General features: G+C 47.1%; 1 protein-coding gene across 35 annotated transcripts in view; it reads left to right on the top strand.

The window, feature by feature from the left end:
* MYO18A (myosin XVIIIA) overlaps window positions 1-23540 on the top strand; it is a 768001-nt gene that overhangs the window by 324402 nt on the left and 420059 nt on the right. For 19 of the 35 annotated variants that reach the window (XM_085649178.1, XM_085649177.1, XM_085649176.1 and 16 more), the window contains 5 exons: window positions 4899-4996; window positions 6222-6398; window positions 7820-7885; window positions 12050-12260; window positions 13690-13832. In XM_085649178.1, the coding sequence (XP_085505304.1) occupies window positions 4899-4996; window positions 6222-6398; window positions 7820-7885; window positions 12050-12260; window positions 13690-13832 (695 nt within the window). The remainder of the gene's footprint in view (window positions 1-4898; window positions 4997-6221; window positions 6399-7819; window positions 7886-12049; window positions 12261-13689; window positions 13833-23540) is intronic. The other 16 variants (XM_085649195.1, XM_085649183.1, XM_085649196.1 and 13 more) reach the window with 1 other exon arrangement.

Here is a 23540-nt window from a genome sequence, read left to right as displayed (position 1 = left end):
TTTAGAGACGGTTTTCAACAGAATCAACACTTCTGGGAGTCACCGAAAACATTGGTCAACAGGTCGACAAAGGAGAGGCAGTGGCACTTATTCTATTTGATTTAAGTGCCGCGTTCGACACTGTGTCTCACACTTCTCTCTTAAAAATCCTTCAATCCAGCTGGCATGGCACTAAAATGGCTGTCCAGCTATTTATCTAATAGGACCTTTTAGGTCTTCTCCCCTATTGCTAATTCCAAGACTCATGTATCCTAGTATGGAGTCCCTCAAGGCTCCATACTTAGTCCATTGCTCTTCAACATCTACGTTAGCCCCCTGGCAACGATAGCTGAGCAAGCAGGGCTAACAATATACTCTTACGCAGAAGATACACAGCTCATCTTCTCGCTCTCCTCCAAAGAGACAGCAAAGTTATCAGTACTCCAGCCAGGACTAAAAAAGATTGCTGACTGAATGCATGATAACAAATTAAAATTAAATGGGGGAAAACCGAACTCCTTATCTTCGGCAACAATAAAACTCTCTGGGGCCCCCATAACTGGCCACCTCAAATGGGTGATCCCCCCCCTCCCATCTCAATCGGCTCGCAACCTTGGCATCATCATCGATGACCAATTGTCGATGAAGCAACAAGTGGTTAAGGTTGCCTCCACCTGCTTTGCCATTCTCAAGTGGCTTAGGAAAATCCTCTGGATGCTTCCTTTGTCTAAGCAAAAAACTGTCATCCAGGCCCTAGTAGCCTCCAGACTAGACTATGGCAATGTACTTTATCTGGGGGCAAGCAAGGAAGTGCTTCGCAAGGTGCAAGTGGTCCAGAACTCCGCAGCTAGACTGCTTTGCAAACTACCCAAAACAACTTCTATCTCAGCCTCACTTCGTGAACTTCACTGGCTGAGAATCGACAATCGCGCTAAATTCAAAGCACTCTGCTACATGCATAAAATAAATTCCGGCTTAGCCCCTCACTATCTCTGTGCTTTGGTGCACCATTACCACCCCCCACGTCTATTACGATCTTCAAACCAATACAAATTCCAAATTCCCAGGATAAAACAAGCCAGAATGGGAGGACGATCATTTGCTTATCTAGCTCCTTCCCTCTGGAACTCTCTTCCCACACACTTACGTGTCGAACAACACTACCTCAAATTTTGTAAAGGCCTCAAAACCTGGCTTTTTAATCAGTACAACCTTGTAATTGTTTCTTAGCGTCCAGCCTTTACCTCTTGTCCATCACGTTTACAGGCGCCGGGAAACCTCCGGGTAGCTGCGCGCCATATATAAATTTAATTAATAATAATAATTTAGTGCCCGTAGGGTTCAGTGTGGTGGGAATGGTTTCCTAGGATGCAGTTCATTGACTGGTTAGCAGTGCAATGAGATAAATTAATTTCTGTTGAATGTAGAGGTGTGTAGCACTTTAGTGTGCTTAGGAGGAGTGTGGTGGGTTGGTGGTCCAAGGATGCAGTGCAGTGTGGCATGACCGCATCCTTCGGGTGCAGTGTCGTGGATATTATCTCTAGGGTGCAGTGAAGTATGGTACATTTTCATCCCTTGAGTGCTATGTAAGATGCTTCGATGGGTTGGTATAATTAGACTGCAGTGCAGTGGTTTATTATCCCTCGGATCTTGTAGAGTGTGGTGGGATTGTCACTCTTCATTGCGGAATGGTGGCTTGATGCATCTATGATGCAGGGCATTGTGTTGGTTTAGTGTCTTTAGAATGCAGTTCAGTATAGTGAATGATTCTCTTTATGATGCAGTGCGGTGTAGTAGGTGTAGTAGGTTAATGCCCCTGCAATGTAGCGTAGTATGGTAGGCTGGTGTGTGTAGTGGACAGTCTGCGGTTTTCGTGCTCTTCGTGTGCAATGCAACAGTGGGCTGGTGTCGCAAGGGTGCAGTGTTGCAATGTTGAGGGGTGTCATTAGAATGCAGGGCAGTGTGACGGTTCAGTATTCCTATAGCGAGGTGGGTCAGTACAGTGAGGTGGGTCAGTGTCCCTTGGAAGCAGTGCAGTGTGATGGGCTACTGCCCCTGTAGTGTATTGTAATGTTAGGGTAATGTTCCTAGACTTCAGTGTTGTGGTTTGGAGTCAGTGTGATCTGTTCGTGGCCCTTATATGCAAGGATTGGTATGCATAGGATGAAGTGCAGTGTGCTGGACTGGTGGACACTGTGCAGTGTGCCTGGTTAGTTTTACAGTACTACTGTGCGTGGCAGATTACAGTTCCTAGAGTGCATTGCACTGTTTAGTCAGCGCTCCTGCGAGACAGTGCTGTTAGTTGCTGTCCATCGAAGGCAGTGTGTGTTCCATGCTAGCTTCTGTTGGGTTCAGTGTAGATGGGGTGGTGTTTCTTTGAGGCAGCTCAGTGAGTCCCTGGGATGCAGTGCAGTACGATACGTTTGTGCGCCTATTTTGCTTGTTGTACATCGCTGCATGACAATGAAAGTAAAAACTCTTCGGGTTAACACCCACTTTAAACCACCAGAACAGCTGCCTAGCTGGCATCTGTATATATTTGCCTGTCGCTTCTTCTATTTAAAATGCTTTCACAAAACTGCCCCAAAGTGCTTTTTAAAGTAGTAAAGAAACTTTCGGGTGCCACCTGTCAGCCCTAGCCTCCATGTTTGAACTCTAAACAATGTGATAACAGAGAACATAAGCTCACTTTAGTCAGGCCTAAAAACAATTTTTCTTGGAGAGTTGAAGCACTAGAGACAAGCACTTAGTTGTAGAAGAACAGCCCAGTTTTTGAGACATAGCTGACCCACATGAGAGGTCCCACCCGACCTTTCAACCTCTTGAGACAGATTGAACATCTCTTGGTGTTGAGACGCGATACAAAGAATGAGATTTTGAGGAGTGGGGACTTGTAATGTTGGGTATCACTTCAGTATAAGTCAATGCTCGAAGTCTAGAGGTCACAAACTACAGAGTTAACATTGCGGCTGAACAGTTATTTCCAATTTATGGGGCCAGGTTAATTTCTTATAGGGGTGGCCAGTGGTGCTGTCTTCGAGACGGTTGGTCATGCAGGTAGTTAAACAGCGCACTGTTCTATGACCCACATTAACATTGTGCCCACAGTTGTAAATCTAAATTTATGTACGTTTTGTCTGTTGTGGAGAAAACTACTTTTTGACACTTTTTAAGTTTCGGTTTTTCAAGAAAAGGTGTTGATTTTTCATTATTTTTTGCTAAAAAGGTTGCAAACGTATTTAACTAGTAAATATTGCAGTACCAATCAAATCCTGACAGATCATTCGGATCCTATTTTAGCAAAGATAATGCACAGAATTTTTGTTAACGTGTGTTCTGCATTATTTTTTCGGAACATGCATAAACTTATTTAAAATTAACCGTTTTTTTAAAAATTACACTGTTTTTAAAAACACATAAAAATACACGAATCTCATAAGAGTTACTATTTGGCATTGAAAGGTCCCCCCTCATTCTTTGGTTGGTTTGTCTCTCGTTCACCAGGGGGAAGGAATGAATGAAGACACTTGTATATCACTGCTTCTTGAACTGTACCATGTAATGGTGCTAATTGTAAGCAACCATGACCAGTTGAAGCCAGGCCTCTCCCAATTTCTATGCAGCCTTGGCAAGGGAAATCTGTATCAAAGAACCCAGTTGGCAGTCTGCTGTGACCTAGGCACAGTAGTTTACATTTCTGTTTATACATATATCTTTTATACTATGCCATGGCCCTGAAGGAGCCATGGTATCGGAAGCATCCAAATTGGTTCTTTCAGCATGCCAGTTTTTCTGAGGATAAATGCCCGTAATCCATTTCTAATACTGACGCTTAATGCTATTGAGGATTGGGAACAGCGAATGACCAGCCTGAAGAGTAGTCTACCTTGTTAGGTCAGTATATTTCTGGGTGAACTGTAGTGGGTATTTCAATCCTGTTCGATGATAACTTCCCATACTACTAAATTTAAAAGTGCGTCATCTGGCTGGAGATTCTGAAATTTTTAAAAACCAGAAACGTTTTTTCTATGTATATAACATACAAAAACCCTGCATTATACGTTGTCGCTGCTGTTTGCAAAACCATAGAACTGTCTTGTATTTTATCACAGCTCTGAATATGAAACAAATCCAATGAGCATTAAGTGGAGGAAGCTGAGATGATGCAGTGCCACATCCCGGAAGTGAAATACAGTGAAGTCCCACTAGATTTTAGCGAATTCCACAAAAGCATGGACGTGTCCGTCACACTTTGTGAGAGCAGATGGGACTAGAGAACCCTGACATCAGAGGTGGCGAAAAAAAATGACACGGAGCATCTCCAGTTCACTTTAATGAATGAGTCAGTAGAAGCCCGTAGAGCAACATTCCAATGTTGTTTTTGTTCACAGCTGCTGGTGTGAACAAAGGCCTCTCGGAGCCAGAGGGGATTTCGGGCTCCGAGAGGCCTTTGTATTTAGTAATTAGAACATTCTGCCCTCTAGAGGCAGAATGTTCTAATAGCCTTAGAGCCCTCGTAGCGGCTCTACCGGCCATTAAAGTCCCGCTCCCTTTTTAAAGGCCCTGCCTTTGGCTCGGGCCTTTAACGCTGGAGCGTGCCTTTAATGGCCAGTAGAGCCCGTTCGGTCTGGCTCTAAGGCTATAGTATATAACTCCTATAGTTATATACTATAGCCTTAGATATTGCCCTTCTTAAATGGAGCAGTAGAACATTTTTTTAAATGACACACCCACCACTCCTTTCCCGTAGGTATTGCCAGGGCTGTAATACCCTTTGTAGTTTAACTTGGAACTACTGAAATGCTGCTATACATGATACAGAATTGATGTTAGATATTTTGGACAATTTTCTCATAAAACTAATAATAATGGAGGCTGGGGTTCTTAACTCATTATTATTATTATTTTTTACTTTTCAGCAAACCAGCTAAAGGCGGATGTGGGGGAGGGGAAAGTCCGCGTGCGACTGGAACATAATGGGACAATCCTGGATGTGGACGAGGATGACATGGATAAGGTTAGCAGTCTTGCTTAGATGCTGCAGATTAATAGTTGGCGTTCCCCATACCTGTCCTTTGCCGGGTGTCACAGAGAACAGTCCTTCGTGACTGGCAATGCTCTCTTGTGGCATGCCAGAGGGTTTCATCCCAACTGTAGTGTATGGTAATGATGTGCTTCTGCTGTTTCTCCATATAACCTGAGGCCACATACCTAGTGCCCTTAAATTCATTGGTGTTCAGCTGCAGACCTTACCTATTGCTGCTTAAAGCTGAATGGATACCCTTTCTCTTTCCTTTGCTCTCCTGCTGAATTTCTAACTCTCTTGTCCTCCCTTTCTTCTTCTCTTTCCCCACTCTTTCATTCTTTTTTCCTCTTGTTGCTTCTCCCTTTTCCACCATTCCAATGATCTCTTCCTTTCCTCTCCCCTTCTGCTCCATCTCCCACATTTACTTCCCTTTACCTCTCACTATTCTTTCCTCCTTCTTTTTCTCTTTTCTCACCTCACTAGTTCCTTTCCCCTCCCCTTTTATCCATTTTCCTTGTTTCCTTTCACCTCTCTTCCACTCACTCTCCTCCCTATAGCTTTTTGTGTCTATGCTTCTCACTCTTCTCTATCCCACTTGACGTTCTTTCTATTTTCTCTAATTTCTTCTCCTTCATTAATCTGTCTGTTTCTTTCTCTCCCAATCCCTCTCCTCCTTCACTATTTGTCTCCCTATCAATTACTCTTTTCTCTTCTGTCTCTATGCTAGCTAACCTCGCTTAGTGCTCGTAATACTTGGCTACCACTCTTTCGGTTCATCCTTGCTTTTTAATTTACCCTCTCTTCCTAATGTCCCTTACCTCCTTTCCTTTTCATTGCCTCTCCTTCTCTTACTCTTATCTTCTTCCGTCTTCCTCTCTTGCTTCTTTCCAATTCAGATGCTGTCTTTCTTCTCGTCCTTCACTGATATTCCCTTCACTTTCTTGTGCTCTCTTTGCATGACTAGGGTCTTTTGGTAACTGTCCCGCCCCTGTAAAAATTGTTTAATATTCGTTTAGTGATTTTTTTTTTTTTAAATGTAACTTCTTTACATACGTTTTGACTCTTCCCTCAGTCTTAAATTTGGTACGCTGCAGCTTCTCTGTCTTGAAACCTCTGAATTCTCCGGTACTGGAGCTTGTTGCTGGTGCAGTTGTCTCACCAGCGATGTCTCTTGGTCCACAGTCATATGCGTAACTACTCCATATTTTTTCCACAGGCAAATCCACCCACGTACGACCGGGTGGAAGACCTGGCATCCCTTCTTTACCTCAACGAGGCCAGCGTGCTGCACAGCTTGCGTCAGCGCTATGGCGGGAACCTGATCCACACATACGCAGGGCCCACCATGGTCATCTTGAACCCGCTCAGCTCGCCGTCCATGTACTCCGAGAAGGTGAGTTGGCGGGGGTGAACGGGACCACCAGCAGCCTGGCTGTCTGCTCCAGAAAGAGACCACATTTCAACAATAATAGTTTTTCCACTTTTCAATTTCTTTCCCTAGCGTTCCCGAGGGCCTAAATGTTTTTTTTGTTGCGTAAGTTCTATTTCTGGATCATATAAGGAAATAAATGAAGTAAATGGGAAAAAAATCACTCTAAACAAAAGGGTAAGAGAAGGGAGACGCCTCAAAAAAATGATGGTATTAGGGCTGTTCCTGGTGAGCCTGGTCTGTAGAGGGCCTTGTGTGCGGGAAGGTGATTGCTGCATTACATTCGGAGGATGTGAGTGGAGCTCCCCTTTTAAAGGCTGGGGCAGACACGCATGCCCAGTGGTTGCGTATAATTTTCTTTAAGCTGCTGATCTTTCGAATGCATCTGGGGTGTGTGCGCTACTGGATTCAAAAGTGGTGCGCGTGAACCTGTGTTAAAACGCTTAGCCAGGTGTGTGAGGTGCTGGTGTCTGAAATGGACTGGACTGGGCTGGGCTGGGCTGCTGCAGACTTAAATGAACACGGGCGGATGTTTCTGCTGTTTTAAACAATTTGTCATATAAAAGGGTTACTGGTGCTTAATATGACCATGTACTTGTCCTCTGGACTTTTAAAACTGGGTTGGTGGTTTTATTTGGCCTAATGTGCTTAGAGCTTGGGAAGGGGCATTTGTACCTGGTGTGGAACTGGTTGGGTAGTTGAGTGCGCTCCTCGGTTATAATGTGCTTGGATGTGCTGTTGGTATTAAATAGTTGGACAGCTAGGTGCGTGCACTTGTGAGCTATATATTTTTTGGGGCACGGATGTGGGCGGGTTGACTTCAAAGAGGTGTGTTTACTGCTGTCTTTTAATAAGGTGTGCATGTTCTCCACGAAGGCGTGCAGGTAGTTTTAAAAGGGCAGGTGTGTGGTGCTGGTTTATGATGTGACAGGGACTGTACAAGTGCTGCTGGGCTAGATATAACTGAACATCGGTGTGTACTTGTATAAAATGGTTACTCATGAATGTGTGTGGTTTGTTTTGAACAGGCTAGTTATGACATGGTTTGTAAGGTGTGTGTGATGTGCGGGTAAAAGATTGGGTAGACCTATGATAGAAAGCGCGAGTGCTTCTGGGATGGAAAAGGTTTTGGTAACCACTTACACTACTGAGTACCTGCTCACCGGAGCCTCATGTGACCTTCCTATCCTGCCCACGTCCGGTAGGCAGTCTCGCGACTGATGGCCCCTCACTACGCTTGCACCCCTAAGATGCAGGGCCAGTCCATTACTTTTTGACCCACGTTTCTCTTTAGCACCCCGATAGGGGTACTGGTGATGCGGATGTGTGGGCTATAGCTGCCATGGGAAGGGTTTTAAAGGCAGTTTACCTGTTTCTCTAACTAGGCGCCTTCTCCCTCCGGCTCCAAGAAGTCTCTCGCCCACAGGCATTTGCACTCGAAAGAAACCCAGGTACATTCCTGCACGCTGGGCACACCCGACTAAGGTGTTCAGGGTCACAGATGGGCATCTCGGTGGCACTGTTGGTGAAGGGGTTGTCTTGAATATTGTTAAACATAGATGGTGGCTTAAATGTTAATCACATGGACACTTGTTCTAACATGTAAACCCGGTTCGCTAATTGGCAAAAACATGTGCTGTGCATTCTGAGAAGAATCTGAGCTTTTAGAAACAGAAATGTGAAGTAGCACCAGTGGCGGCTGGCTTGTATGTAGGGTGGTGAGGGGGGGGGAAATAAATTCACTTGCCTTCGCAGCTCGACGTCTTCCTCCCTCAGGTGTCTTCCAGGAAGCTCCTAATGCAGGAACCTGCACTGCCCAATCCTGGCACTCCTTTCACAGCATGGAGCCAGCATCAGGATTGGATACAGCAGGTTCTCCCAGTGCTCCTAAGAGCACTGTCGGCCTGCGCTTTCTCTAACCTAGCTGTCTAAGACAGCCAGGTTAGAGAACTTTAAAATGCGCATGTCTGGCTGGTTGTTCCTAGATGGCCAGCCACAGACTCGTGTGCATTTTAAGGTGCACAGCACCCTGCTGCTGCCACTCGACAGCACTGGCCCCGCCCCATCCTGAAACTTAGTTCAGGACGGGTCGGATGCTGAAAAATAAAACTGTAATAAATAAACGTAAGTACCGTTTTATTTTTCAGCGCTGGGGCGTGTGGGGTGACGCTCCTCCTCTCGACGCCCCAGAGCATCTCCCGCTTGTCTACAGTTTGGTTTTACTTTTCCACGCCCGACCCCCCACCCCCCCACAAACACGCACTTCCCAGGCAAGAGCTTCACATTCATCTGCAGTGGAAGAGCTCCACTATTCCCATAGTAGCATTCTTGGACGGGCGCCCACCTGTAAGTGAAATGGTCATTTGCGCTCCACTTCTTCCTGTGATTCTGGTCCCCACTGAAGACTATGAGATCTGTATTGCACTTCAAGCTAAAGCTCGTCTTTCACTGGTGTTGATGTGTGGTCACCGCACAAAGTGGTACATTCTGTAAATGTTAGTGATAGATCACATTTTCCTTCTCACAGTAATTCTAGCTTCCTATTTTAAACACTTGCCTTGTGAATTGGGTTTCGAAAGGACTTTTGAAACGGATTACTTGTTGAGTGCTTCATGCAGGTGGTGGTAGTGCTCAATTTCTGTTGATGGTTGCAAATGGTGGGCACCAGCACTCCTATTTAGGGACTGGAACTTATGTCTCATCATCAGACTTTGTACCAGAGCAAGTGAAAGAAAGTTACGAAAGGGAAAAAGGAAACAGTGACAAAGGGGGATGAAAAAGAACCTGCCGTAGTAAGGTAAAGAGATTGAAGTGTAGAGCTGTGGAAGAAGGGGGCATTAGGTAGAAATAGGACTCAAACCCGATATAAGGCAACACAGCAGTTAGCTTCTAAGAAAACATTATGTTGTTGCACTTTTTAAAAACTAATTTAACACTGCAGATATGAATATTGTTGGGAAAGAAAAGTCCCTCGCATTGTGATGGACATATTCTCCTGCCCTGAGTGCCCCACCTGCAATGATTTATGGATCCCTGGGGCTGATTTTTCTTGTAATGAGCAAATATGGATCATGCGTGCACACCATGACACAGGCCTGTGTTACAGATTGCGTTCTTGTTGGACGGGAAGGGGTCCCCAAAATGCTACCCTCATAGTGGTGAAAAGCTACTGCCTTTCCCAGGAGTTAAGTAGCACAAGCTTGGAGGTGGCAACATACGGTGTAGTGATCAGTAGAAGTGAACAAGACTTTTTACCTGTGTCATTGAAGAGAGGCCTATAGGCTCATTCATGTAAATTTCCCCTGCAGAATGCTTAACTCACCCTTGGCCTCCATTAAGATAATATGTAGCACTGTGCAGTGCATGTAGGTTGTGTGCCTGTGAATGGTAGAATACATGGAAGATTCTGTGTTCCGTTTTGGGAGACCCAGGGCTGACTGGAGGAGCATGAGGAGGTACCAGAATTACCCCGGGCAGCTTTGTGGATTGCTGCGTGGGACACTCTGGAGGAAGAGAGAGACAGGCTCTGTTGGACATTTCAAAGGGTGCTCTTTGATAAAGAGAGAGGTCACTGAAAAGGGGCCTGGGCACATCTTGGGAAGGATATGGGGCTGATAAGTGAATTATAAAGAGTAGGACTGGTGTTCAAAGATAACTTTTTGATGCATGTGTCACTGTGGCTGACAACCAGGGTGAACCTCTAGTCACTCCCATGGCCTGTTTTTCGAGGTTTTCAGATTTTGAGTCACTTTTGCTGTGACAGACTGCTTTTTGGAGGAAGGGCAAGGCAGAGGAGTGGGCACTTCAAAAGGAAGTAGGCACCAACACAGACTTCATAATGAGACCCCAAATCACATTTGATGTCTAGAAATGGAATACACGAAGGGGAGCTCGAGGATCCTAAAATTGTCAACTCTCAAGAAACCAATTGAGCTGTGTGAGGAGGAGAATTTCAGCAAGACTTCTCCCTGTGACCAGGGATGGAGACTTAGGCCTGATAATCTTACAGCTGGAAGAGGCATCACCCAGGGACATCCAAGACCACCTGCACTTGGACCAGACCAGTGTACCCTGTACTTGAAGTCTGCTGGTCAAGACCAGTGTGCCCTGTGAGGTAGAGGAGAGCGCTGGAAGAAGTGAGCTCCAGTGGGGAATCCTGATGAGTGGATCACTGTATACCTAGGTGTGAGGATACAGCTGGTGCACCGATTGGGTTGACTCCTGTATGTAGGTTCAAGTCGTTGACCCTGTATTCCAGAGGGGGCCACTGTTAAGTTAGCCATGGTCTTCATCTCTGTTTGGGCCGTTGCCAGTGTGCAGAGGAAAGTCAGAAATCCCGTTTGCCAGGTGAGTTCACTGTGAAGATTATTGATGTGTCAATCGGGCTGTAGGTTGTGTGTAGAGGAAAGGTGGGGACCCAGTATTCCAGGTGGGGCTGCCCTGAAAATTAATGCAGTGCCAGTCTGGCTGGCGCCTGTATGTGGAGTAAAGTCAGTGACCCCGTGTGCAAAGTGAGGCCACCGGAAAGGACACTGACCATTGCAGAGTTTAAACCGTCGTAAGTAGAGGCTGCCGTGGTGACCCCTGCGGGCCCGAGCCTCTACTGAGGATTGGAAATAGAGCAAAGCACCTTCCTCCTGTGGGAAGGATTAGAGAAATTTACTGTCTCATGGGAGGAAGCACCATGGACGCCGTGCCGCGTGTGCTATTCACCAACAGCAGCCACTGGCGCTCCCCATGGAGTTCCCTTCTGCACCATCCTCGCAGTAGTGGGTAAGTCTGAGTGCAAGGCCAGAAGGACCGTGGAATGTGTTCAGCTACATAGCGCTTCAGGCACTGGAAAACATTTGACTTTAATCAAAGTGGGAGTGGGACTCCACAGACTCAGACTACAAGTGTGAACCTGAATCTGTCCTATAAAAAATGGAGAATAACCACTATTGCTAGTGAGAGGATGTGGGACTCCGGGACCTGTCTATTAAACACTAGACCCTAGTCCTCAAGGGGCTATGTGTATTGTTTGTGTATACCATATTTTACTTTATATTTGTATATAAAATACTTCTTTGTCATAAAAGAAAGTATTTGACAAGAAAATCATTTATTCCTACCACAGAACATACTTTCGCTTGTGAGCCTGTGTTCCCCCCTCACCCTATATCTACCTGCCCTCCCTCCCCCCCCACCATCACCAGCGACAAGCCTTGGACTGCTTAATCGGTGCTACCACTAAGAGTCAAGTGCTGAACGGAAAGGGTACTTGGCCCAGTTGCTCAGGACCAACAGCAGGTGGAGCCCTGGGAAACCAGGAGTAAAAGGCCTCAAACCCCAAGGTTGGGCCCAGTAGCTCCTGCTTGCTCCCAAAGCCCTCTGAACGGGGTTCTGACATATTTTTAAAAAGGGAATTGAAGTTGCCTGTTTTGGGGAATACAGTTATTAAAGTATATGTATCTTTTTTGCATGTATTGTTTTGCAAGGTGCTTCCTCCTGTTCTCATATTGTAATGGTATAGTGGGTCCCAGACTGGCACTGCCTTCAGGCGATATGATGATGAGCTCCCCTGTGCCCAGCTGCTTCCTTTCTCCCCTCAAGTCTCCACCCTATCTTATCTGCAGGTGATGCACATGTTTAAAGGGGGCCGCAGAGAGGACACCTCACCTCATATCTATGCCGTGGCCCAGGCTGCTTACCGCAACATGCTGATGACGCGCCAAGACCAGTCCATTGTCCTTCTAGGGAGTAGTGGCAGCGGCAAGACCACCAGCTGCCAGCACTTGATCCAGTACCTGGCCACAGTGGCTGGTAGCACCGGCAAGATCTTCTCAGGTAAGGTGTTGGAAGGCCTCTCTCTGTGTCTTTCCCTGGTTAGTATCGCAGTGTCCCATGACTCTTCCCCGAAATCCCCTACCTTTCCAAATAAATTGGCTATGACGCCGTGCAGAGTTGGTGCTAGACTCACAACTCCTGACTCCCTTCAGATTAAGGCTCAAGCATTATAATGTTATTGGTCTCACCAGTTTTGCTGAGGCCCTCTTTGCCTTGTAAATTTCAGCACCTGGAGTTTTCACTGTCCCAAGGGACTGACAGGTGGGCCCTGTGGCAGTGGGCAAGCTTATGAAAAAGAGTCAGACAATCGACAAGGTGTAGGTGGACAGCGGAGGGACCCTCAGGCAGTTGTGAAGGGGATGAGGATCTTATAGAGTTCAGAAAACCTGTTGGGAGTTGGGAGGGTCACAGAAGAAAGCATATGGCATGAAAGTCATAGGAGGAGGGAGGCTGTCAGTGAGGAAAGCATAGGCAGGTGAGCCAGGAAGGAGGACGAGTAGGAACAGTAAGCGGCCTGTCAGAGGGTATATGAAGAAGGTAACTGTGAAGCATGCAGCCGGCTGAAAGAATATAGGGTAGGGGTCTCCGTCCTTCACGGACGCCAAATGGGTTGGAGAACTAAAATAAGGCATCGAAAGGGAGATGTCAGGATGGCAATGCATCATCGACCCAAAGAAGTTCAAGAAGCCAAGTGCCAGTATGACATACAAGGGAACTAAATGTAACTCTGCAGTAATCTATGTGCAATTTGGTCAGAACTTTGCATCTCAGGAGTCCAACTGAGCCTTCCACTGTTGATGAAATGAGTTCATTGATTTGTTTAGGAGCAACGGTTAGTAGTGGTAGTGTTATATTGCAATGTATGCCGCAACAAGTGCTGCCTAATAACTTGGCTCATTGTTATTCCTTCTCCTCTTTATGGATTATTGGTAAGCCAGCTAATTCACTTAAGGGTTTACGGGCACTGCCGCACGCCCTCATAGCGTAACCACCGTCCCTACCTGAAAATGCTAGAGCCTTCTTTTTGAAGGTATGCACTTTTGAGTGATACACCTCCTGCTGTCCACTCCCTAATGCCTGAACATATAATGGGCTGAACGTAAGACACACAGCTCCTCTTAGATTTACCTTGAGTACGTTTTGCTACATATTCGTTTGATTCTGATTTATCCTCAATTATGCTTCTACATTGGACTGCTTTACCACTGATGTTGTATTAACATTTTACTTTAATGAAAATGAACTATGTTTCTGTATAGATTTTATGAGTTTGAAGTATCACTAGGGTCGATTTTGGAGTATCCTATAAAGTATCCTATAAACCAATTTTGTGGACCCTTGCAGAATTAGAGTAAATCTCTTCTGCTTTGTACCCTGGTCCGGCTTGCTGGCTGTTTGTGATTTGTTGTCGTTTTTACGTTTCTTGCAGCTGAGAAGTGGCAGGCGGTGTACACCATCTTGGAGGCTTTCGGTAACAGCAGCACAACCATGAACGGCAATGCTACCCGCTTCTCACAGATCATCTCACTGGACTTCGATCAGACGGGGCAGGTAGCCTCGGCCTCCATCCAGGTGAGTAGCCAACTCTTGGCTGCTTGGGAGCCAGGCTCACTGGTACTCAGTGTTTGTGTATATATGAAATGAGGTGGCTATTTCATTATTGGAATCTGCAAGCACATTTGATCAAATTCAGTGTCAATGGAAATTGCAATCAATTGGGTTGGTACGCTGCTTTACGACGGATACACCTCCGTACTTACACATTCTGACACAGTAGCACATGTATTAGTGTGTTCTGAACAATTATTAATAATATTATATATATATTATTAAATATGGGTTGCTGACTAGTTATATTAATGACTGTACAACTAAATGAAGGGAAGGCTGCAAAGGTTTGTAATTAATGGCACCCCTCGCAAACATTAAAACATGCAAATAATTTTAGACTTTGGAACCCTAAACATGCTCTGATGGCAAAGACCTTCTTCATTAATGTCCTGCAAAATTTCAATAGGGCCGAATTTAGGTTACATTTTCAGGTCCACCACTAGGATCCTCGTTATACGCGCCCTCCTAATTCTGAGGGGGCATCAGAATGACAATGCTAGTATTAAATCGGGTCCTTAACCCTTTGTAACTGGACAGGACCAGTGCCAGAACTTATACAACTGTTTACGGGTCCCAGTAATGCAGAGACCCGTTAGAAACACAATGGGGTAGTGCTAGCCACGTTCATATCCAGCAAGCGAAACATGGCTGCAGAAAGAGACGGTGAATTCAGTTTACCACTGTATGGCTTTGTTTTTGCACCCTACATCACTGTGTTGTGAAATAGATATGGAGTAACAGGTTCTTTGTTTGGCCATTTTGTGCCTGTTTGTACTCCTGTTGTATTTGTTATGTAAGAGATAGCAGCAGCCAACAGCTAAAATGGAAATAGGCACAATTTTTATGTTAGAAGCATCTGTTACATTGTGTTGTTAATACTTGCAGACAGGGAGTTGTGTTTTTCTCCCTACCTTGATATGAAGCTGGTAAAATTAGCAGTTAGATGATCTTCACTTTCCTGTTCATCAACACTAGACAACTGCTCAGGTTCTGGAAACGGGAATAAAGTACAACTCTGTACACTGATTGCTTAGCGTGGTAAATGGTTGCTCAGAAGATGTGTGAAATAACACGTAAAGACATGTTCTGCAAAAGCCTTCTTCCTGATCTGACGCCTACAGGGCCAGAATATCTTTTAGTTGGTAGCTGATATAACACAAAAATAATATAACGTTTTCGTCTTTTCTCCTAAATATTTTTCATTTATACTCTGTAACTGTTTCAAAACACCTTTTCGTTTCATAGTACTTTCAAAGAATACTGAGAAATCTGTGACTGGGCACACGCTCTTGTCGACACAGTTTTTTCTTGTGGTAGATCCTTCAGCCAGGTGATAGCAGAGAGACAGAAAACCTTGAAAGCACAGGTAGTACCAGAGTGGGGCATGTCTACACTCCAGGGAGTCCACCTCCTTTCTTATTGGATAAAGAGTCACGTGCGTCTGTTGCCTTGCTGCTCACCGAGCTTGTCTGCACCTTGTGACTGACTCGGCACACCAAGAAACTTTCTGTGATTTTGAATTTTCTAGCTGTGGATATCCTGGTGGTTCTGAGGTCTGCATCCCGTACTCCATATATCCTCTGTCTTCTCATGACCATCAAGCCCACCTGACAAGAGGTTGCTACTTGTGACGAAATGTAATTGGCTGTGTCTCTACCCTGACAAGGCAGATATAAATGTAGCTCACTCAGACATGAAGCCTGGCACAGGCTGATTGATCCTTCGCCTGCGCTGAGATAAGAGCACAGTGCCACCTCAGTACTAATCTGAAGCAGACTGGCTGTTTAAGAGTTCCTCTGGCGTGAACAGCGACCTCTCCGTACCCCACGTGTTATCTATGGAATTATTCTATTGTCATGAGCAGGTCACCTGAAGAGAAGAAGATAAGGTTGTCCTGGTCAAGCAGGTAGAATCTGAGATGGTCATCACTGCAACAGCGCTGACGGGGGTTCTGTAACTAAACGAAACAACATAAAAGTGGGGTTAGCCCTCAATAGTGGCCCTACTCATCACTGTGAAAGACACCTGTTTATATCTCTTGGGGTAGTGCCTGTCCCAGCCACCACCATGTGTAACTGACAAGGATTGACGCACCATCAGGCATGTGGTGCTCAGGTTAGTGGCAAGGGCCCTTTCCTGTTTTTGTGAACATCCTCTTGTGAAAGTGTACTTACTTACTTAGGTTTTAGTTTTTAGACCAGGGAAAGTCATTTGTGTATTCTTTGGTGCATTTCATCTATTGCAAAAGTATAGTTTTTAAAGCCGTGGTGTTTTTATTGAGCCTCTAGCTTGGTTGACGTCTCCAGGTTGGGCTGAGCCAGGTTGCATTTGGATAGCATTGAGTGATGGAGCTAGCAGAACACCGGTCCACATTCACATTCATGTGTTTAGTTCCTAGTGTAGCACTGCAGCTCTTGTGATCTCATTGATAGGCCTAAGACAGAAGCCTTAGAACTGTGTCCAGTGCTGACAAAGGCGCAGCCTCTTCTCTCCGTAAATTCCCAGCACCAGACAATCCACCCCAGTTGCAATGGACATTAAAGCGGAGTTTAATGACTCAAAGATACCAGAAAATCCGTAATTGAATTAATTATTCTTGTGGACTAAGGTCCCACCAGAGTAGAAGTTTTTAAATCCAGATTCTCTGCCTTTGTCAAAGAGCTTAGTTTGGAACTAAACATATTTGACCCCCCCTTGGCGTGGAGCTTTCATACTTTAATTCCCTGATTTCAGTCATCCGAGAGCTGCCCTGCTTAATACCTTGTTAATGGTGATGCTGTATGTTTTTCCAAAGTTTGAACATTTTAATTGGGGTGTGTACATGCCGGGGGCCAGAACTCTTCAAGCAGCTCTAAAGTCCTTACGATGTTGGTTAGACAGACCTGCTCTGCCTTTATTCACTTGAGGCAATATGTGTGCAAAGGCCTAATCCCAGCGGCCTGATCCACAGCACCATAAGACACAATTGAACCAAAAGCAAATGGTCTGCAGGCCGGGTTATCATCTCTACTTCTGTCCCTAGTTCCTGCACTTCTCTTTGTCCAATGCTAGGTCTACTTCTTGAGGTCATTGAATCACCAGTAACTCTCCAAACCCAACATGATCATTCAAGATGCACCGTCAACCTTTTAAGATGGCTCTGAATTTTAATTGAAACAGGTTTTAAACTTGACCCTGAACTGCACTGGGAGTTCATGAAGGTTTGTCAGTATCAGAGTAATCTCCCGGCACCAGAGACTAATTTGAATAGCATTCATAGAGATGAAGTTTTTAATTGAGTTGTTTGTTCTGTGAACAGATCGAAAATTGAATGAAATATGAAGGATCAGTTTATTAGTTCCTATGCAACTTCAGCAATTAGTGGTGTCAAGCAGCACCAATTTATTTGGAGCCTGGACCTTACACCTGCTGCCTCCAGCCACCTTGAAGCCACCTTTCACGACTAAGGTCCGTAGTCCCATCTGACTCACCCATGTGTTTCTGAAGCCCTATCTGACTTGCCTATGTGTCTCTGGTCTCATCTGACTCTCTCGTATGCCTGGGGTCCCTTCTGACTCACCCATGTATCTGGGGTCTCATCTGACTCTACCATTTGTCAGTGGTGTCTTCTGCCTCTCTCATGCATCTGTGGTCCCTTCTGACTCACCCATGTGCCTGTGGTCTTGTGTGACTCTCCTATGTGGTATCATCCGACTCTTCCATGTGTCTGTGGTCCCTTCTTACTCACTCCATTGTCTGTGGACCCTTCTGACTCACTCCGGTGTCTGTGGTCCCTTCTTACTCACTCCGGTGTCTGTGGTCCCTTCTTACTCACTCCGGTGTCTGTGGTCCCTTCTTACTCACTCCGGTGTCTGTGGTCCCTTCTGACTCACCCATGTCTCTGTGGTCCCTTCTGACTCACACCGGTGTCTGTAGTCCCTTCTGACTCACACCTGTACTTGTGGTCCCTTCTGATCTATGTATCTGTGGTCCCTTCTGACTCACCCATGTGTCTGTGTTCCCTTGGGATCTACCCGTGTGTCGGTAGTAACACCTGACATTTTCCATACATCTGTGATCCCATCTTACGCTTTCGTTTGCCTGTGGCACCTTCTGAGTCTAACATTTATCAATGGAGGCATCTGACTCACCCATGTATCTGTGGTTCCTTCTAACGCACCCATTAATTTTTGTCCTTTCTGACTCACCCATGTGTCCGTGGTCCCTTCTGACTCACTACGTGTCTGTGGTCCGTTCTTACTCTCTCATGTGTCGGTGGTCCCTTCTAACTCTCTCATGTTTAAGTAGTCCCTTCTGACTCACCCATGTGCCTGTCGTCTCATCTGACTCTCCCATGTGGTATCATTCGACTCTTCAATGTGTCTGTGGTCCCTTCTGACTCACCCATGTGTATGTGGTCCTTTTTGACTCTCCCATGTGTATGTGGTCCCTTCTGACTCACCCATGTATCTGTGGAGCCTTCTGACTCAGCCATGTGTATGTGGTCCCTTTTGACTCTCCCATGGGTTCTGGACCCTTCTAAATCTCCCATGTGGTACCACCTGACTCTTCAATGTGTCTGTGGTCCTGTCTGATCTTCTATGTATATGTGGTCCCTTCTGGCTCACATATGTGTTTGTGGTCCCTTCTGACTCACCCAAGTGTACGTGGTCACTTCTGAATCACTATGTGTCTGTGGTCCGTTCTAACTCTCTCATGTTTAAGTAGTCCCTTCTGACTCACCCATGTGCCTGTAGTCTCATCTGACTCTCCCATGTGGTATCATTCGACTCTTCCATGTGTCTGTGGTCCCTTCTGACTCACGCCTGTGTCTGGGGTCCCTTCTGACTCTCCCATGTGTCTGTGGTCCCTTCTGACTTACCCAAGTGTATGTGATCCCTTCTGACTCACCCGTGTATCTGTTAAGCCTTCTGACTCCCCCATATATCTGTGGAGCCTTCCGACTCACCCATGTGTATGTGGTCCCTGTTGACCCTCCCATGTGTTCTGGAGCCGTCTAACTCTCTCATGTGGTACCACCTGACACTTCAATGTGTCTGTGGTCCCGCCTGATCTTTTATGTATATGTGGTCCCATCTGACTCTTCAATGTGTCTTTGGTCTCTTCTCACTCACCCATGTGTTGTGCTCCCTTCTGACTCGCATGTGGTCCCTTCCTGTGTATCTGTGGTCCCTTCTGACTCCCACATGGTCCCTTCTCACTCTTCCGTGTATCTGTGGTCCCTTCTGACTCTTCCGTGTGTCTGTGGTCCCTTCTGACTCCCATGCGGACCCTTCTGACTGTTATGTGTGTCTGTGGTCCTTCTGACTCTCACGTGGTACTTTTTGGCTCTTCCGTGTGTCTGTAGTTCCATCTGACTCCCATGTGGTCCCTTCTGACTGTTCTGTGTGTCTGTGGTTCCTTCTGACTCCCATGTGGTCCTTTCTGACTCTTCCATGTGCCTGTGGTCCCTTCTGACTCTTCCGTGTATCTGTGGTCCCTTCTGACTCACCCATGTGTCTGTGTTCCCTTCGGATCTACCCGTGTGTCGGTAGTAACACCTGACATTTTCCATACATCTGTGATCCCATCTTACGCTTTCGTTTGCCTGTGGCACCTTCTGAGTCTAACATTTATCAATGGAGGCATCTGACTCACCCATGTATCTGTGGTTCCTTCTAACGCACCCATTAATTTTTGTCCTTTCTGACTCACCCATGTGTCCGTGGTCCCTTCTGACTCACTACGTGTCTGTGGTCCGTTCTTACTCTCTCATGTGTCGGTGGTCCCTTCTAACTCTCTCATGTTTAAGTAGTCCCTTCTGACTCACCCATGTGCCTGTCGTCTCATCTGACTCTCCCATGTGGTATCATTCGACTCTTCAATGTGTCTGTGGTCCCTTCTGACTCACCCATGTGTATGTGGTCCTTTTTGACTCTCCCATGTGTATGTGGTCCCTTCTGACTCACCCATGTATCTGTGGAGCCTTCTGACTCAGCCATGTGTATGTTGTCCCTTTTGACTCTCCCATGGGTTCTGGACCCTTCTAAATCTCCCATGTGGTACCACCTGACTCTTCAATGTGTCTGTGGTCCTGTCTGATCTTCTATGTATATGTGGTCCCTTCTGGCTCACATATGTGTTTGTGGTCCCTTCTGACTCACCCAAGTGTACGTGGTCACTTCTGAATCACTATGTGTCTGTGGTCCGTTCTAACTCTCTCATGTTTAAGTAGTCCCTTCTGACTCACCCATGTGCCTGTAGTCTCATCTGACTCTCCCATGTGGTATCATTCGACTCTTCCATGTGTCTGTGGTCCCTTCTGACTCACGCCTGTGTCTGGGGTCCCTTCTGACTCTCCCATGTGTCTGTGGTCCCTTCTGACTTACCCAAGTGTATGTGATCCCTTCTGACTCACCCGTGTATCTGTTAAGCCTTCTGACTCCCCCATATATCTGTGGAGCCTTCCGACTCACCCATGTGTATGTGGTCCCTGTTGACCCTCCCATGTGTTCTGGACCCGTCTAACTCTCTCATGTGGTACCACCTGACACTTCAATGTGTCTGTGGTCCCGCCTGATCTTTTATGTATATGTGGTCCCATCTGACTCTTCAATGTGTCTTTGGTCTCTTCTCACTCACCCATGTGTTGTGCTCCCTTCTGACTCGCATGTGGTCCCTTCCTGTGTATCTGTGGTCCCTTCTGACTCCCACATGGTCCCTTCTCACTCTTCCGTGTATCTGTGGTCCCTTCTGACTCTTCCGTGTGTCTGTGGTCCCTTCTGACTCCCATGCGGACCCTTCTGACTGTTATGTGTGTCTGTGGTCCTTCTGACTCTCACGTGGTACTTTTTGGCTCTTCCGTGTGTCTGTAGTTCCATCTGACTCCCATGTGGTCCCTTCTGACTGTTCTGTGTGTCTGTGGTTCCTTCTGACTCCCATGTGGTCCTTTCTGACTCTTCCATGTGCCTGTGGTCCCTTCTGACTCTTCTGTGTGTCTTTGGTCCCTTCTGACTCCCATGTGGTCCTTTCTGACTCTTCCATGTTCCTGTGATCCCTTCTGCTCTTCCATGTGCCTGTGATCCCTTCTGACTCTCCAGTATGCCTGTAATCCCTTCGGACTCTTCTGTGTATCTGTGGTCCCTTCTGACTCCCATGTGGTCCCTTCTGACTCTTCCATGTGCCTGTGGTACCTTCTGAGTCCTCTGTGCGTCTGAGGTCCCTTCTGAATCCCACATGGTACCTTCTGACTCTTCCGGGTGTCTGTGGTCCCCTCTGACTCCCACGTGGTCCTTTCTGACTCTTCTGTGTGTCTGTGGTCCCTTCTGACTCCCATGTGGTCCATTATGACTTTTCCATATGTCTGTGGTCTCTTCTGATTCTTTCCTGTGTCTGTGATCCCTTCTGACTCCCATGTGGGTAATTTCTGACTCTTCGGTGTGTCTGTGGTCCTTTCTGACTCTTCCGGGTGTCTGTGGTCCCTTCTGACACCCACGTGGTCCTTTGTGACTCTTCCGTGTGTCTGTGATCCCTTCTGACTCCCATGTGGTCCTTCTGACTCTTCCATGTGTCTATGGCCCCTTCTGACTCTTCCGTGTGTCTGTGGTCCATTCTGACTCTTCCGTGTGTCTGTGGTCCCTTCTGACTCCCCTGTGGTCCTTTCTGACTCTTCCATGTGTCTGTGGTCCCTTCTGACTCTTCCGTGTGTCTGTGGTCCCTTCTGATTCCCATGTGGTCCATTCTGGTTCTTCCATGTGTCTGTGGTCCCTTCTGACTCTTCCGTGTGTCTGTGGTCCCTTCTGACACCCACGTGGTCCTTTCTGACTCTTCCGTGTGTCTGTGGTCCCTTCTGACTCCCATGTGGTCCATTCTGACTCTTCCATGTGACTGTGGTCTCTTCTGACTCCCACATGGGTCCCTTCTGACTTTTCCGTGTGTCTGCGGTCCCTTCTGACTCTTCCATGTGTCTGTGATCCCTTCTGACTCCCATGTGGGTCCCTTCTGACTTTTCCGTGTGTCTGCGGTCCCTTCTGACTCTTCCGTGTGTCTGTGGTCCTTTCTGACTCTTCTGTGTGTCTGTGGTCCCTTCCGACTCTTCCGTGTGTCTGTGGTCCCTTCTGACTCCCTTCTGACTCTTCCGTGTGTCTGTGGTCCTTTCTGACTCTTCTGTGTGTCTGTGGTCCCTTCCGACTCTTCCGTGTGTCTGTGGTCCCTTCTGACTCCCATATGGCCCTTTCTGACTCTTCCGTGTGTCTTTGGTCCCTTCTGACTCTTCCGTGTGTCTTTGGTCCCTTCTGACTCTTCCGTGTGTCTATGGTCCCTTCTGACTCTTCCATGTGCCTGAGGTCCCTTCTGACTCGTCCATGTTTCGGTGGTCCCTTCTGACTCTTCCGTGTGTCTGTGGTCCCTTCTGACTCTCACGTGGTCCCTTCTGACTCGTCCATGTGCCTGAGGTCCCTTTTGACTCGTCCATATTTCTGTGGTCCATTTTGACTCTTCCGTGTGTCTGTGGTCCCTTCTGACTCCCATGTGGTCCCTTCTGACTCGTCCATGTTTCTGGGGTCCCTTCTGACTCTTCCGTGTGTCTGTGGTCCCTTCTGACTCTTCCGTGTGTCTGTGGTCCCTTCTGACTCGTCCATGTTTCTGTGGTCCCTTCTGACTCTTCCGTGTGTCTGTGGTCCCTTCTCACTCCCATGTGGTCCTTTCTGACTCTTCCATGTGTCTGTGGTTCCTTCTGACTCCCATGTGGTCCCTTCTGACTCTTCCGTGTGTCTGTGGTCCCTTCTGACTCTTCCGTGATTCTGTGGTCCCACTCCCTTCTGACTCTTCCGTGTGTCTGTGGTCCCTTCTGACTCTTCCGTGTGTCTGTGGTCCCTTCTCACTCACATGTGGTCCTTTCTGACTCTTCCATGTTTCTGTGGTCCCTTCTGACTCTTCCGCGTGTCTGTGGTCCTTTCTGACTCTTCCGCGTGTCTGTGGTCCTTTCTGACTCTTCCGTGTGTCTGTGGTCCCTTCTGACTCTTCCGTGTGTCTGTGGTCCCTTCTGACTCCTATGTGGTTCCTTCTGCCTCTCCCTGGTTGGGAGCTCTCTGGACCTGTGAAGAGATGGAATAAAGCTGACATCACTGGTGAACAGCTTGGCGTTGCCTGCAGCCTTCCCAGTGCTCCAGACAGTGATGGCCGCTGGGACGGGGATGCGAGCCGCTCGGAAAGTTATAATTGCTTTTGGCGTCGCCTGCTCTTCCCTTGATAGCACAGCAGATACGGTGACAGATCTCACATTAGGTTCCCGGGGAAGAACTGGTATCTCTTCCAAGCCTGTGTAGCTTCCAATTTCTGCACATGCCGGCAGTGTTCGGCCCTGTCGTTGCCGCGACACCGACTACGTGACGGGCTCCCTGGTGCCCCTGCCAGGCCTTCCCTCGCCTCTGTGGACGGACACGTGCCCCGGCTTCGCGACAGTCATAGGCATCACCCCTCTGGCTGGCCACTCCCAGGCCTCGGTGGTTTTCTTGCTGTTTTTGTGAACGTGCCCTAAGATAAACAGGACTGCGATTGGTCAGGGCCTTCCCGGGAGCTGTGAACGTCACTCCACGGTGGAGACCTGTGTGATCATCAGAGGAGCCTTGCACTGAGTGATGGAAAGTCGGTTCATCAGTCTTCACACACCTGCTGCGAGGCGAGCAGTAG

This window comes from Triturus cristatus, chromosome 3_2 (assembly GCF_964204655.1).
Source record: "Triturus cristatus chromosome 3_2, aTriCri1.1, whole genome shotgun sequence".
Classification (NCBI taxonomy): domain Eukaryota; kingdom Metazoa; phylum Chordata; class Amphibia; order Caudata; family Salamandridae; genus Triturus; species Triturus cristatus.
This window is presented reverse-complemented; position numbering and strand designations above follow the sequence as displayed.